The sequence below is a fragment of the Solanum tuberosum genome, unplaced genomic scaffold (assembly GCF_000226075.1).
Source record: "Solanum tuberosum cultivar DM 1-3 516 R44 unplaced genomic scaffold, SolTub_3.0 scf00213, whole genome shotgun sequence".
NCBI lineage: Eukaryota > Viridiplantae > Streptophyta > Magnoliopsida > Solanales > Solanaceae > Solanum > Solanum tuberosum.
In genome coordinates this window covers 998908-1012920 of record NW_006239141.1, presented here as the reverse complement: position 1 = coordinate 1012920, position 14013 = coordinate 998908, and the positions used below count along the sequence as shown (strand labels likewise).

Below are 14013 nucleotides of genomic sequence, written 5' to 3'. Positions count from 1 at the left end.
CATGGCCGGCCGTTCCATTTCCCGCCAGAAAAAATATTCAAGAATATCCCTTCAGAATATGCTCTAATTATTCCCCTCAATCACTCTTTTTGGGTGCTGAGACGAGCAATTTTCTAAACTCCAATCGTTTCAACAAATTTAAAAGGATTTCATTATCAAACAATCTTATTGGCACAAAATTTGATTATTTTACCTGCAGCTTCAAGTCCTTTATATATATGTGCTTGAGTTTCATCAATTGAGTGTACTTTTGAATTGCCCAAAAAAAGTAAACCCTAATTGGTGCTTGACAGCCCTTTTTTATATCTTTTGTTTTTTTAAGGGCTATTTTTGTGTGTTTGTTTTGTTGGGAAACTTGAATTGCAAGAAATGGCATCATCTGTGGGTAACAATAGTAGTCATACAGATGTTGATAGTCTCATAACGGGTCGTATTGTTATAGCTTTAGATGCAACCAGGGATCACCCTGAGCAGGAAATCAAGCGCATTATTGATGAGATCAGATCACAGGGTAACATCCTTCATGCGGGCGATACCATTATTGTGCTTGGGGTTTTGCATAAATATCTTCATCCTAGTGAGTGTCTTGCCTCACTTTTTGATGCAATTATCTCATTTTTCATTGTTACTTTTAGTGCTCGAGTTGGATGGCGATCCAACGTTTTAGTTATCTTTGAGTAAATTTTGTTACAGTAACTCTTATAGTTGTGACATCATTTCCTTATGTTGAAGAGGAAAATATTACTAATTGTAGCTACCTTTGAATCCATGATTAGAGGGTTGTATTTGACAATTTTTACATGATTAGTAAGGTTATAGTTTTCTATCCTCGTGGTTTCTCATAATTCTACAGATGATGATGATGAGTCCTCCGAATAATATGATCCAACTTTAGGCTCAACTCAAACTTTTGAAATCATTATATCAACGCGTTATAGCGGCTTTCAATTTTCACCATTCCCATTAACCAGATTAACTTTCTCTTTTGATAATTAATGGGTTAAAATTGAATGGTTTTAGTCATCAAGGATTGTTTTTTTCTATTACGACTAAGTTGTGATAAAAGGTCACTTTACTAAGGAGCCATATTTTGGTTCTTGACAGTTTATAACTTCAGTAGTGCTATATTTTGAGCGCTTCTGCTTTCCTGTGGTTGTTGAAGTGTGTACAAAGAATATGTAATTTCTACATATTATGCCCATTTATGGTAAATGTGGAACTGTGGTATTCCAGTATTAGCTGAACGGTTAGATGTGCGATTGACCACTGTCTTTAGCTGACTACTTATCTTGTGTAGTATTTATTATTCATGCCTACAGTATGGTTTTCTAACCCATTTTTGTGCACAGTGGGTTATCAAATGGAAGCAGAGCCACTGTCCATGTTTGGAACTCACAAACGTGAGATCGAAAAAGAAGTAACAAAGAAGATTGATGCATATGTGAACATGCTCATGCAAAGTGCCCAAGACTGTGAAGGTGAAGGGGTAATATATACACTTGATCCTCATAATAGTTCTGTACTGGAAGCAACTATTAATTGATATATCTTAGAAATGTGGCTAGAAGTATCCATAGAAGTCATACGTATGAAATCCTGGAAATTTTTATGACCCACTGGTGTAGCAAGTTTGCTTCGCTGGGGACTGGGGGCTTGTGGGTTGGATCTGATGTGCTTCAATACAGTATATTTGAGTTTGTTCAAATCAATATGATAGCATATTTAATAAAATGTAAAAAACAATCTGATGCAGGACAGATTTGCTTTTGAAAAAGTAATTTTCAAATGTTCACTATAGGAATAGACATTACAACTCCCTTTAGTATTCGAACTTGGTTTAGAAACTGTTTTTTTTTTTTTTTTGCATTACTTTAAAACATGTTTCAGATGTCCATAAGACACCATTGCATCCGTTACAACACAACTTGCGAAGGCAGAATCCCAAGAAATCCTATTTATACATGAAATAGAAAGTTTTGCTAGAAAACACTTTATTGCATTACTTTAAAACATGTTTCAGATGTCCATAAGACACCATTGCATCCGTTACAACACAACTTGCGAAGGCAGAATCCCAAGAAATCCTATTTATACATGAAATAGAAAGTTTTGCTAGATTATGGGCTAATACATTCCATGTTCGAGGAATATATATAATCTCGATTTCTTCAAAAGACTTCATCAATCGCCAGACATCCTCGCAAGTGGTCTCTATTTCCCAAGATGTTATCGCTTTCTTTTGCAACATTTGTATGACATTCTTTGCACCTGACAGTATGTGAACCTTTGACCAACCCTTTTGTAGTGCTCTTTCCACAGCTTCCCGATTGCTAGTGCAGCAGTTATGGCCTTCCCTACAAATTGAATAGGGGTACCAAAGGCATGAAACAAATGACCACAACTATCTATAGCCGCCATTCCGATGCTTGCTTTTTCCTTCTCCCTTTGTAGACCTGCATCTGTGAAAACAATAACCCCATCTTGGGCCAAAGTAATATCTGGTTATCATCTAGCAAAAAGCCTAGCTAATAGTACTGACCATAGAACTGAAAAACCTCAAGCCAGTAGTCAATCTTTCCCAAAATCTTTTTGGACTTTCTTATGGTCACTTAAAATAAAAAACAAATACAAACATTTCCTTAGAAAATGCATTCTTAATATCCTTCCTGTTAGTGCAAATATTTCTAAGAGATTGCATCAAAATTGTGATGTTTGTAGGGTCTGTGGCTTAGAAACTGAAACGGTTGATCATATGTTTTTCAGTTGCCCAAAAGCACAACTAGTATGGAAGTTGGCCCCCATTAACTGGCCTAAGGTAGAAAATGTTAGGAATTTTGCAATATGGTGGAATGACTTATTTTGTAATACATGTCAATATCCAGAATCCATTGAGCTACTAAGATTAAGTGTCTCTCTTTTATGGAAAATCTAGAAACTGCTTTTTAAATATTGTCTTATTTAATCAGGATGGGGGGGCTACGATAAATATATATTCTGGTTTCTTCTTGACAACTTCCTTTTTTATATTCTTAAATTGTATATGGGATCATGAACATCTTTCTATTTCTGCTACCATGCCTTCCTTTATTTCAGTTACTTTAATATATATCACAAGAGACTTCAAGGTTCATAAATCCTACAGGCTGAATCAGGGCTGGACTGTTATTTGTATCATGTTGACTCCACTTTATATGTTGATGAAGCAATGATTAACATTCCTTTTGCACTTTCATTTAATTCCCGTTTTCCTTATATATTTAACTGGCACTAGGTGGGCACTGTCTCCCTATATAATTGAGGTTTATATAGATTGTATTTTTATCCATCCAGGCGGAATATCTAGGAAGTCCAGTGTTTTTCTTGAATGGCCTTCTTACCTAAGAAGCATTTGCACGACCTAAGCTATGAAAATCATGCACTTTGTACCAACTAGTCGAGAGAGAGTAAGAGAGAGTAGTAGACTATATTCATCATGGAGGAAAGTGAAGGGTCTATCACCCGGATGGAGTGGCATTTTGATTGAATGCCCAAGCTATTCTTTTGCTTGTCTTTCTAGCTATCTCATCTCAATATGTTGCTTTCTAAAGCAATCATTTTATTTTTCATATATTTCTATCTCCCTTTTAATTTTTCTCTTACTACAAATTATTATACATTGTGCTTAGGTCGACATTGAAGTCAAAATTACTGCTGGGACTCCAGTTAGGAAGGTGGTTGTACAAGAGGTTACAACTATCAATACAACATGTGTTGTGTTAGATAGGTATGTTCTCTGATGTGATCATGGTAATTCCTGTTGCTGTAGTTTGCATATTGTCTCTATCTTTGGGATCTGAGTTATACTGAGACTTGAGGCAACAATAAATTAGTGACGAAATGCACTAGAAAACCATGGCTACATAAAAACCTCCTCTTTCTAATAGGCTTTTAAAACAAGATGAAGAAATAAACATGGCAAAGAGCAAATAGTTTCTGGTCTCAGTGTTGCTACCATCTTTTATCACAACATTGCAATGTGGTTGGTCCATAGAAAAGGAATCTATCCATGCATCGTGAGGCCATTTTATTATCCGAATAAGTAAATAAATATATCTTTTTCTATCCGCCAAAACGTAAAGTTGGAACCTTAATTATTATCATGCAAACAGAAAATCCTTGCTCAGATAAGATTTTTAACTCTTCCTTTATGAACTGATATTTTCATTGAAGGAACTATTTTAACTGCATTTTGTTCGATTGTTTGTTGAGTAGCTTTGATTTTGGTCCTCCACTAGTTAAGGGATATAGGGTATTTGCATGGACCCTTGTTTAGAGTTCTTTATTCTTCTATATTGCTTTCGTCACAAGATGCTCCCCCTTCGTTTACCCTGTCTGTCTACTTTTTTCTCATTACAAATGCATGGATAAGTCTCTACCTGTTAGTCATAATTATGATTTGTAAATAAAAAACAAACTCACCATCCATTATGTAAAATGGGAATTTTAATCTATACATACTATTGTGTTTAATGTTCACATAGATGATTAATATTGTGTGATTGCAATATATTTTGTTAACTATGGTGGTTGGAAAATCAAGCTTCTATTGGAAGATATTTTGCTTCTTTGTTGGAAGAAGAGAAAAGGGAAGTTATTAATTTAAATACTTTCTTATAGTTTGGTTTAATTGAAAGGGAAGGAACATGAGAGATACTTTTTAAGTCCATGAAACTAGTCCCTCAACTCACTGATGCGATCATAAACATTTTGATTTCATGAAGATAACAGCAAAATTAAGCTATTGTACTTTTAGAAACTACATCAAATCCATGATATGCATGCATGTACAATAAGGTCTTGCCGCAATTAATTAGAGCTTAGTTGACATACTTCTTCTCAGCATAAAGAGTATTTGTTTGTTCCATATTGGTGTTCAGGATGTCAATTTTTGCGCTTCTGAACTGTCTGATACAAACAGAAACACATAAATCTGAAGCTCTATAATTTTATCAAAGGTGGAACAATGTCTTGCAACATTTCTCTTATTTGACTCAAGAAAAACCATGTCTTTTGCACTTATTACCAGAAAGTTTGTACTTATCCTTGACAATTGAGTCTCTTGGATAAATCATCATTTCCTTCCAACTTTATATCCATGAAAAACCATGAGCATTTTGTAGTTGTTACAAGGAAGTCTCCATCTTATCAAGCCACTTGAATTAATTTTATATCATCATGTGCGTCCAACTTTATTTACCAATTTTATGTTTATCTGACTCTACATTTCTGATAAAACCCCATGTTTATTCGATTTGACATTTTATTATTCTCTAATATTGACAAGATTAAACCCTTACAGGCACCTCAGGCGGGATTTGACGTATTACCTTAAACACATACCCTGCAAAGTTGCATTAATTGGTGATAATTTATTCGTCAAGATTGTGAGACCTTATTCCATAGTTGATGCTGACAACATAGAGCATAAGTTATACTTTTCTATGTCCAAACAAGTACCCTTGGCACCCCCTCCAACTGCAGAGAACGCAGAGCAGTCTGTTGTTTCAATCAACTATTCAGGTTCTGTGGCAAGCTCCGAAATACCAGAGAATGAACTGGTGGTATATAATCAACTGGAGCATAGCACTTCACACGAAGATCTTAGTTTCAATTCTATGCAAGAAAGATCAGGTGAGGTAGCATGATGATAATCTTAAAAATAAATGCAGCTATTCCCTCCCTAGACCCCACTTGTGGGATTACACTAGGTATGTTATTTTTGTTGTTTTTTGTGTGATACTTTTAAGTTGCGGAAGTGTATTGTCATCCAACTTTGAGGGTTTGTTCTCCTTTTCTGGTTGGAATCCTATTCTACATAGCAAGGAGAGATCAGAAGAGCAATTATTGACAATATTTTCCCTTTCAGTTTTCATGATTTTAAGAAACTTCTGTTTTCTGAATGTATGTGGTCCTTTTGTAGATTGGATTCCTTCTCACCATAGGTGAGGAAGAAGTCAGCAGAGGACTCCTTAGAAATACCTTTCCTTACAGTTTCCATGATTCCAAAACAGACTTCGTCTGCTTTTGGTGTTCATAAAACTAGTTGAGTTATATAGATCTGTAATGATGTTACAATCTCTAGTTTTAAATTGTAAGGGATTTGATACAAAGTAGGGAATAGTTATCTGTCCTTCCTTCTTTAAATGTTTGATAATTTGAACAGATAGGTCTGCTAGAGGAGATATGAAGCATCCAATCCCTCCTGTTTTCCAGAAAGAACGAAGACCACCTACATCATGGAGATCCTCTAATACACCATTTCTTTGTATCGCTTGTGGAGCAAAGACAGAACTATACATCAAGGATTCAATGAGATTCAGTTTCTCAGAAATACAGCTGGCAACAGATGATTTTTCAAAGGATAACTTGCTTGGAGAAGGTGGATATGGTCATGTATACAAAGGTCGGTTAAAAGACGGTCAGGTCATTGCTGCAAAGGTGCGGAAGGAAGCAAGCACACAAGGATTTTCTGAGTTTCATTCTGAAGTTTATGTTTTGAGCTTTGCACGTCACAAAAACATTGTGATGCTTTTGGGTTATTGCTGCAAGGAAAATGTTAACATCTTGGTCTATGAATACATCTGCAATAATTCTCTTGAGTGGCACTTATTCGGTACGTATAATTATGATACTCAAACATTGCTCCAACAACCTAAAGCTCAAGATAAAAAGTTAATTTGGATTAATATCTTGACAGAGAATACCGAGAATATTCTTGAGTGGCACCGCAGATATGCCATTGCCATTGGCACTGCAAAGGGCTTGCGCTTTCTTCATGAAGAATGTCGTGGAGGTCCAATTATTCATCGTGACCTGAGGCCAAGCAATATACTTCTCACTCATGACTATGTTCCCATGGTAAATCTACACATTTTGATTCAAACACATAGACTGTTCCAATGGTTGGACTAACTAGAATGAACATATACTTTTGAGTTACCACATTTGCTCCCCCTCTCGCCCACCCCTCTGCTTCTGGTCCTCCAAGCTGGACAGTGACCTGAATAAAAACAATTGGGAAGCTAATGTTATGGATGACTCTGTTTGTTTTTGTTTCTCATAGCTAGGTGACTTTGGCCTGGCTAAGTGGAAGACAAATGACGATGATATATACACAAGGATACTTGGCACATTGGGGTGTGAGCAAGTCCTATTATTCATTGGCTACGCAGAATGTTCTACTGTCAATAGATGAAACCTTTTATCAGCTATTCACCAAAAGCTTCTCTTGCTTCATGCAGATATCTCGCTCCTGAATATGCTGAGAACGGCATTGTGTCTGTCAGAACAGATGCCTACGCATTTGGCATTGTTCTTATACAACTAATGTCCGGACGCAAAGCCATAGATGCAATGAGAGAGGACAGCCATCATTCCCTTAGACAATGGGTGTGTCTCTGGGCTTTTTTACTTGGAATCACAGCCAAATGTGATTCCTTTCAAAGATCTAGCTAGTTTAGTGAACTTTCTTATTTTAAAAAATTCAGTGCAATTTTAGCAGAAGTTTCTCTTTTGCATTTTCAGGCAATTCCCCTCATTGAAAGGCTTGCATTGCATGAGCTCATTGATCCTCGCATAGGCGACTCTTATGACACATTTGAAGTGTACCACATGGCTAGAACTGCATTCTTGTGTGTGCAGAATGACCCTGAGCTGCGGCCATCAATGGGAGAGGTAAATTTTGTTAATTTGATGATTAGCTGCTAACTTAATAGAAGAACACTGAATATCATCAGCCTACTAATCCATGTCGAAGATCTTTTTCTTTTCGTTTTGAAGCTTCATGTATACCAGTCCATCTTTATTATCTTCATAATTTTCTCATATGCAACATTATGTAAGCGTAAACAAATGATTCCTCAACTGAAATACAGTCAATGTTATAACTGTGAAGCAGTAGTATATAAACGCACTAGTGATATATTTTAACATCAGAAATCAGAAGTCAATCCACTTTGGAAGGATGGGGAGCTGGAATTTTCATCTTTATTGCTTCCTAGCAATTTTCATTCTGTTCTCTTCTTCTTGATAGTGTGCAGCCTAACATCCTACTGCTCATAAAGCATCAAGATGTAGATGGTTTCAAGCTATCATATCAATTTGGTGATAAACTGACCAAGAACTAATGTTCAGGCCATTTGCCATGGCCAGTAAAATCCTGCAACATAAAACAACTTAATTTTGGTAACGAAAAGTAACCTGATGTAACCACACAAATCTTGCTTACTGAGTATGGATAGCATATCTTCCTTGTCATTATACTCAAAGTGATGAACTAACCGGTTGCAAACATAAATGCAGGTCTTGCGTCTTCTTCATGGGGAGTTAGACCATCTCCACCAGATCGCGGAGCAGTTTGTACCTCAATTTGCTCCACATTTTAGTAAATAGAAACCTGATCAGCCATGTTATGTTTAGTTTGTTGCTGCAACTGTCTTGGTATGCTTTACATTTGTGTGCCCAGGGGAATTGGAAAGAGCTGTATAAGCTTTGTTTGGTATGATACTTTATAATACAAGTAATATTTTAAAACAGTTCAACTAGTATAAACTCCTATTTATCATGTTATATATACTTTATGATACACGTAATAAGGTTTTTTCCACGTAAATTTGGCATCTCTTGGATTTGATTATTTTTGTATTGTCATATTCATTTGTTGGTGTTTATAGTTGTTGTCTGCTCCTCTTTCTTTTTTTGCGTTTGTGTTTGAGGTATCCTCTTGGTTCGAATAGATTGGGGAAATTGACTGAAATATCATGTGTTGCATCTTTTATCGTGTAATTTATTTTTGTGTTCCCTAACAAGTACAAATATACCTTAATTACAAGCCATTTTGATAATTTTTCATCTTAAACACAGTCAAACTTGGCAAAAAAAAAAAAGTAGAAGAAAAAAGTTTATTGAAGCTTAATTATGTTATCCTCTTCCATTTATTACCTATTTTAACATCCCAAAAAACATGGATGTTGACTAGATTTTCCAATTTCCCCAAATCAACCCATCATCTAAATAAAATGCATTTAAGAGTTGGATAAGATTTTTTTATTATTATTATTATTTTATACATATTAGTGACTAAATAAAGTTGTGTTTTGTCAAATTGCATAAATGAATGTAAACTCATCACATAGTTACGACTTTGGTTCCTTTGGACATGATTTAATTTGATATCAGGTTGAGTTGAAGTTGAAATTTTATTTGGATATGTAATTTGAATTTATTAAGTTAGTGTTTTCTTTATATAAATATGAAATCTCTATAATTTGTGAAAAACTATTAGAACTTTCCAATTTTTTATACAATCTTACCAAATGATCAAATCACAATTCATAAATAAGGTATCCTAATATTCAATATCCTAAGTCTCCGAATTAATAAATCACATATATCCGTGTTCTTTTAATAAATAAATATTTGTGACTACATAGTAATATATTATTACAAATTTTTAAATATACTTATTTTTACAAAGATTCATTGATCCAATAAATCAATAGCAGTAACTAGTTATTCTTTGACAGAATTTCCCCACATGATTAATGGTAGAGACAATCTCTTCATAACAACATGAGTATTTCCTTATGAAAATTAATTTTATGGGTCTTTCTTATAAATATTAACTTATTGGTCAGGTTTTATATCAAAATAATTTGAAATTTCAAATATACTTTTAAGAAAATTTGAGATTTGAAATCATGATTTAAAGTTGAAGTCGAAATTTGTTGCAAATTTCCTAAACAAACATCGTTACACCGATTTGAAATTAGGCTCTCAAATTCTATGGTCAAACGCCTCCAATGAAAAAATTTCTATAAATTTTCATCACTTTATTTAAAGCTTTTATAGCATAATCCTTGAGTAAATGGACCTGAAATTGAATGCTGAGTTTCACTAGTTTGAAGATGATCATGTTTTCATGGAAAGAAGTTTGTGAAATGCTTTTTAGATTATGATATTTGATAGAATATTTTGGAGAACATTTTAGGCCTTTAAAAGAGCTTCCGCAATGCTTACTTCTCTGTTGAGATAAGAATAATTATATCACATATGTTTGTCAGATATGATATTACTATTTTTAGTTTTATAGCCAATTTACTAGAATTTTTTGTTTTCATATATAAGAAATCTGAAAATGTCATTTTTTTTCCGAATCAAATTGTAAGAGGAAAAACGTTCTTTTGTTTCTTCATTTCCAGCGAAGGAAGAAATTAGTTTTAGACACTTCAAATTATTTAAAACTATTGTTGTTGTTTGTTAAATATTATCATTACATCTAAAGCTATTGTCACACGTTGTTTGTATAACTAATTCTAATATAACTTACTCGTACCATATTATGTGTATTATTTAACGCATAAAATATATGATATTAAACTATGTATACGAGGAATATGCGTATAAAAATACTTAAGAAAAAGAAAGAAAAATCCCTTAAAAATAGACAACCTATATATGTGCTAAGGCACCTTAAAAGTGGCAGTTTGATTTAGACAAGCCTTCCAAAAATAAAAATGTGTTATTAGTTGAAATTTCAGTTTGAATTAATTATATTATGTCTATAAATTAAATATTACTTTTTATATATATTAAATTCTGAATATGATTCCTTCCTTTCTTAAAGAGTTATCATATCTAAAACATAGTCTAAGTTGCATAGAAAGAACTGAATGCTCTTTTTCTTTTTTTTTCTTAAAGTCAAATGAATCACAATTTTAGAATCAAGGGATATTTTCGTTCTTAATGGCTCTTTTGACTATAAATAATAATAAAAAAAAACAAAGGGCATTCAATATCCTAACCTGATGAATTCCTTCAGGTGAAAATTACAATACTTATATATAATTAAAATTATTTTTTTATATATATTGAATCTCTTTTAGTGAGAATTATAACTCAACCACTATTTATAACTAGCAAATATTGGATGAGTGTTATACGGTATTATATTGTTAAAGGAAATCAGATCGGATCACCCCATATAAAGGTTAACCCTATACATGTCTAGAAAAATTAATATGTATATAATTATGTAGTATATAAATTTGTATAATATTAATAAATAAAAGGGAAAAGTTTACATAACTATTAATATTCTTTATGAAAAATTGTATTCCTTTAAAATTATAAAATAGATTATCTTAATAAAAATTAGGACAATTTTCTTTTTTGAAAAAAAAAAAAAAACTTGCAGACGAATTCAATAATATTGTAAACTGTGTATATGATTAGATTCTTGAGTGTATACAAAATTAAGGTATCAGCTGCCAGCCTTCTAGACATATCAACTTTAATTTGGTCCTTCACTTTTATTTTTTATATGTTGTTTAACTCCCTAACTAAATGCTTCCAAAGTCAAGCTAGCTTCTTGTTTTTGGCAACTATGTATACTTAATCCGTTCATTTTTATTTATTCATTACACTTTAAAAAAGGATCTATTTTTATTTATTCAGTTTAGAAAAACATGTCCTTAATAAGATGATACAAACTTTCATACAAATATTGCATGGTTATAATTATCAACTCATGTTTGAGATGTTTGATTGAGTTATACATATAACGAGTGGAACCCTTATTTTATAAATATTCAAGAGATAATTTATCATTTAGTTCCTCGTTTATCCTTATTATTAATCATAATTATTTCTCAATACATTAAATTTATTATATCCAGTAATATAGTAAAACTGAAATTTTATTTATTACTTAAATATACTAAGTTAAACTAAATAAATAAAAATAAACGGAGAAAACAATAGCATTAGAGGTACTAAAAGCAAACAGCAAACAGCAAGACGCACAGAGTTCAGCAAATAACTCTGGACAATCAGAAGAAAATTCAAAAATAGATCCAGTACAAGAATATGTGCAAGAGAGTGGAGGAGTTCACACTGAAGCAGTGTTTGTGCATTCAAAAGATAACGAGGAACTGATTGGGGAATTGAATGATGAAACAAGAGATAAAGATGTGCCCAAAATAAAAACTTTTACAGCAAAGGAACTAAGTGATAAGCAAAATTCGGAGGAGGATGAAAGCATTGATATCAATGTAGAATATGTGAGTAAAAATGGGGATCTTTCACCAAGGCAGATTGATAATCTTAAAAGCAAAATGAAGAAGAATACAAAGCAGGTTCAATCTCAATCACAAATAAATACAAGGAGTAAGAAGGGGTCGTCTTTTACATCAGTTTAATGATAAATAAGATAATTTTCTGGAATATCAGGTCTGTTAGGACTCAAAAATCTTTTGAGCGACTAGTAGATCTGCATAAACAACATCAATATTCATACATTGCTTTATTAGAACCATTTCATAGCCCTAGTGAACTGGAAGCTTATAGGAGGAAGGTGGGTCTTCCTAATGCTAGAGTGAACTGTTCATCTAAAATTTGGGTCTTCTGGGAAGATGATTGGGTGGAGAAGGGTTCAACAGATTCTAATACAACAATTAACAATACAATTCCAACTAAGAGATAGGGATGACTGTTTCAGGGTAACGACTGTGTATGCAAGATGTAGTGCCCTGGAAAGACTAGAATTATGGGATGATTTGGAGCATATTGCTGCTCAACCTAGTAGCCCTTGGTTGGTGGGTGGTGATTTCAATACAATTGTAGATGAGTCAGAGAAGCTAGGTGGTTTACCGGTGACGCAACATGAAATGGCCGACTTTGCTGCTTGTATCAATGTTTGCGCTTTAAATGAGTTGAAATTTGTAGGTAGCTGTTACACTTGGTGGAATGGACGAATTGAAAATGAATGTATCTTCAAGCGACTGGATAGAGTATTGGGGAACAATGAATTTATGCAGTTACTACCTAATAGTGAGGTGCATCATCTAATTAGACAAGGTTCTGACCATGCTCCACTACATGTGATATGTGATGACTCTCAGGAACACGTGGTAAAACCATTTAGATTCCTAAACTTCTGGACGAAGCACAAAGATTTCATGAAGATAGTAGAGGAAAACTGGATTGAAGAAATAACAGGATCTCCGTTCTTTATAGTTCATTCCAAATTGAAAAGGACCAAAACGGCTTTATCAAAACGGAGCAAGAAGACCTTTGGAAATATTTTCCAAAAAATTGCTACATTGGAAGATGTGGCGAAGACAAAGGAAGTACAGTTAGAAATCTCGCCTATTGTAGAAAATAGAAGTTCACTCAGCAAGGCGGAGGCAGAATTGAAGAGATACCTTCATATTGAGGAGGAATACTGGAAGCAAAAAGCAGGTATGAAGTGGTTCATGGATGGAGATAAGAACACTAAATTTTTTCATGCTTATGTGAAGGGAAGAAGAAGAAAGCTTCAAGTCAAAGAAATTCAGACACCACAGGGAGATATAATTAGTAATCCGCAGATTATAGGAGAAGAAGCAGTCAATGTGTTTAAGGAACAATTTCGGGAGAACTCGGAGAATAATACAATGGATTTGATCCACTGTATTCCTAAATTAATCACGGAAGGGGAGAATGAGGGGATGGTGCAGATGCCATCCAAAGAAGAGGTACAAGTGGTTTTCTCATTGAATGGCGATAGTGCAAGTGGACAAGATGGTTTCTCAGGTCAATTTTTCCAATCATGTTGGGAAATAATTGGTAATGATATTACAAATATGGTAAAAGCTTTCTTTTGTGGACAAGAGTTACCCAAATATGTGACTCATACCAATATGGTGCTTATTCCAAAGAAGGAGGAGGTAAAGACCTTTGGAGACTTGAGGCCTATTAGTTTAAGTACGTTTACAAATAAGATTATATCGAGGCTGATGAATGAAAGAATTGTGAAGGTGCTACCCAAAATTATCTCTCTTAATCAGTCAGGCTTTGTGAAGGGAAGGAGTATTAATGAGAATGTATTGCTTGCACAAGAGATTATCAGAGATATTAACATGAGAAACAAATTGCACAATATAGTGGTGAAGCTTGATATGGCAAAGGCATATGATAGAGTTTCGTGGAAGTTTT

The 14013-nt window shown here is 33.8% G+C and overlaps 1 protein-coding gene and 1 long non-coding RNA gene across 2 annotated transcripts; one reads left to right on the top strand and one right to left on the bottom strand.

The window, feature by feature from the left end:
- The first annotated feature begins 225 nt into the window (after positions 1-225).
- LOC102579664 (receptor-like cytosolic serine/threonine-protein kinase RBK1) lies at positions 226-9072 on the top strand. Its single transcript, XM_006356268.2, has 10 exons — positions 226-577; positions 1350-1486; positions 3666-3763; positions 5339-5670; positions 6203-6652; positions 6737-6897; positions 7103-7176; positions 7281-7428; positions 7564-7713; positions 8341-9072. Exons 1-10 carry the CDS (start codon positions 370-372, stop codon positions 8428-8430), a joined length of 1848 nt encoding a protein of 615 aa, XP_006356330.1. The 5' UTR covers positions 226-369; the 3' UTR covers positions 8431-9072.
- On the bottom strand, positions 7826-8346 carry LOC102579341 (uncharacterized). Its single transcript, XR_368011.2, has 2 exons — positions 8267-8346; positions 7826-8197 (listed from the first exon to the last, which is right to left on the bottom strand). It is a non-coding gene; the product is annotated as an uncharacterized lncRNA (long non-coding RNA).
- Positions 9073-14013: the final 4941 nt, after the last annotated feature.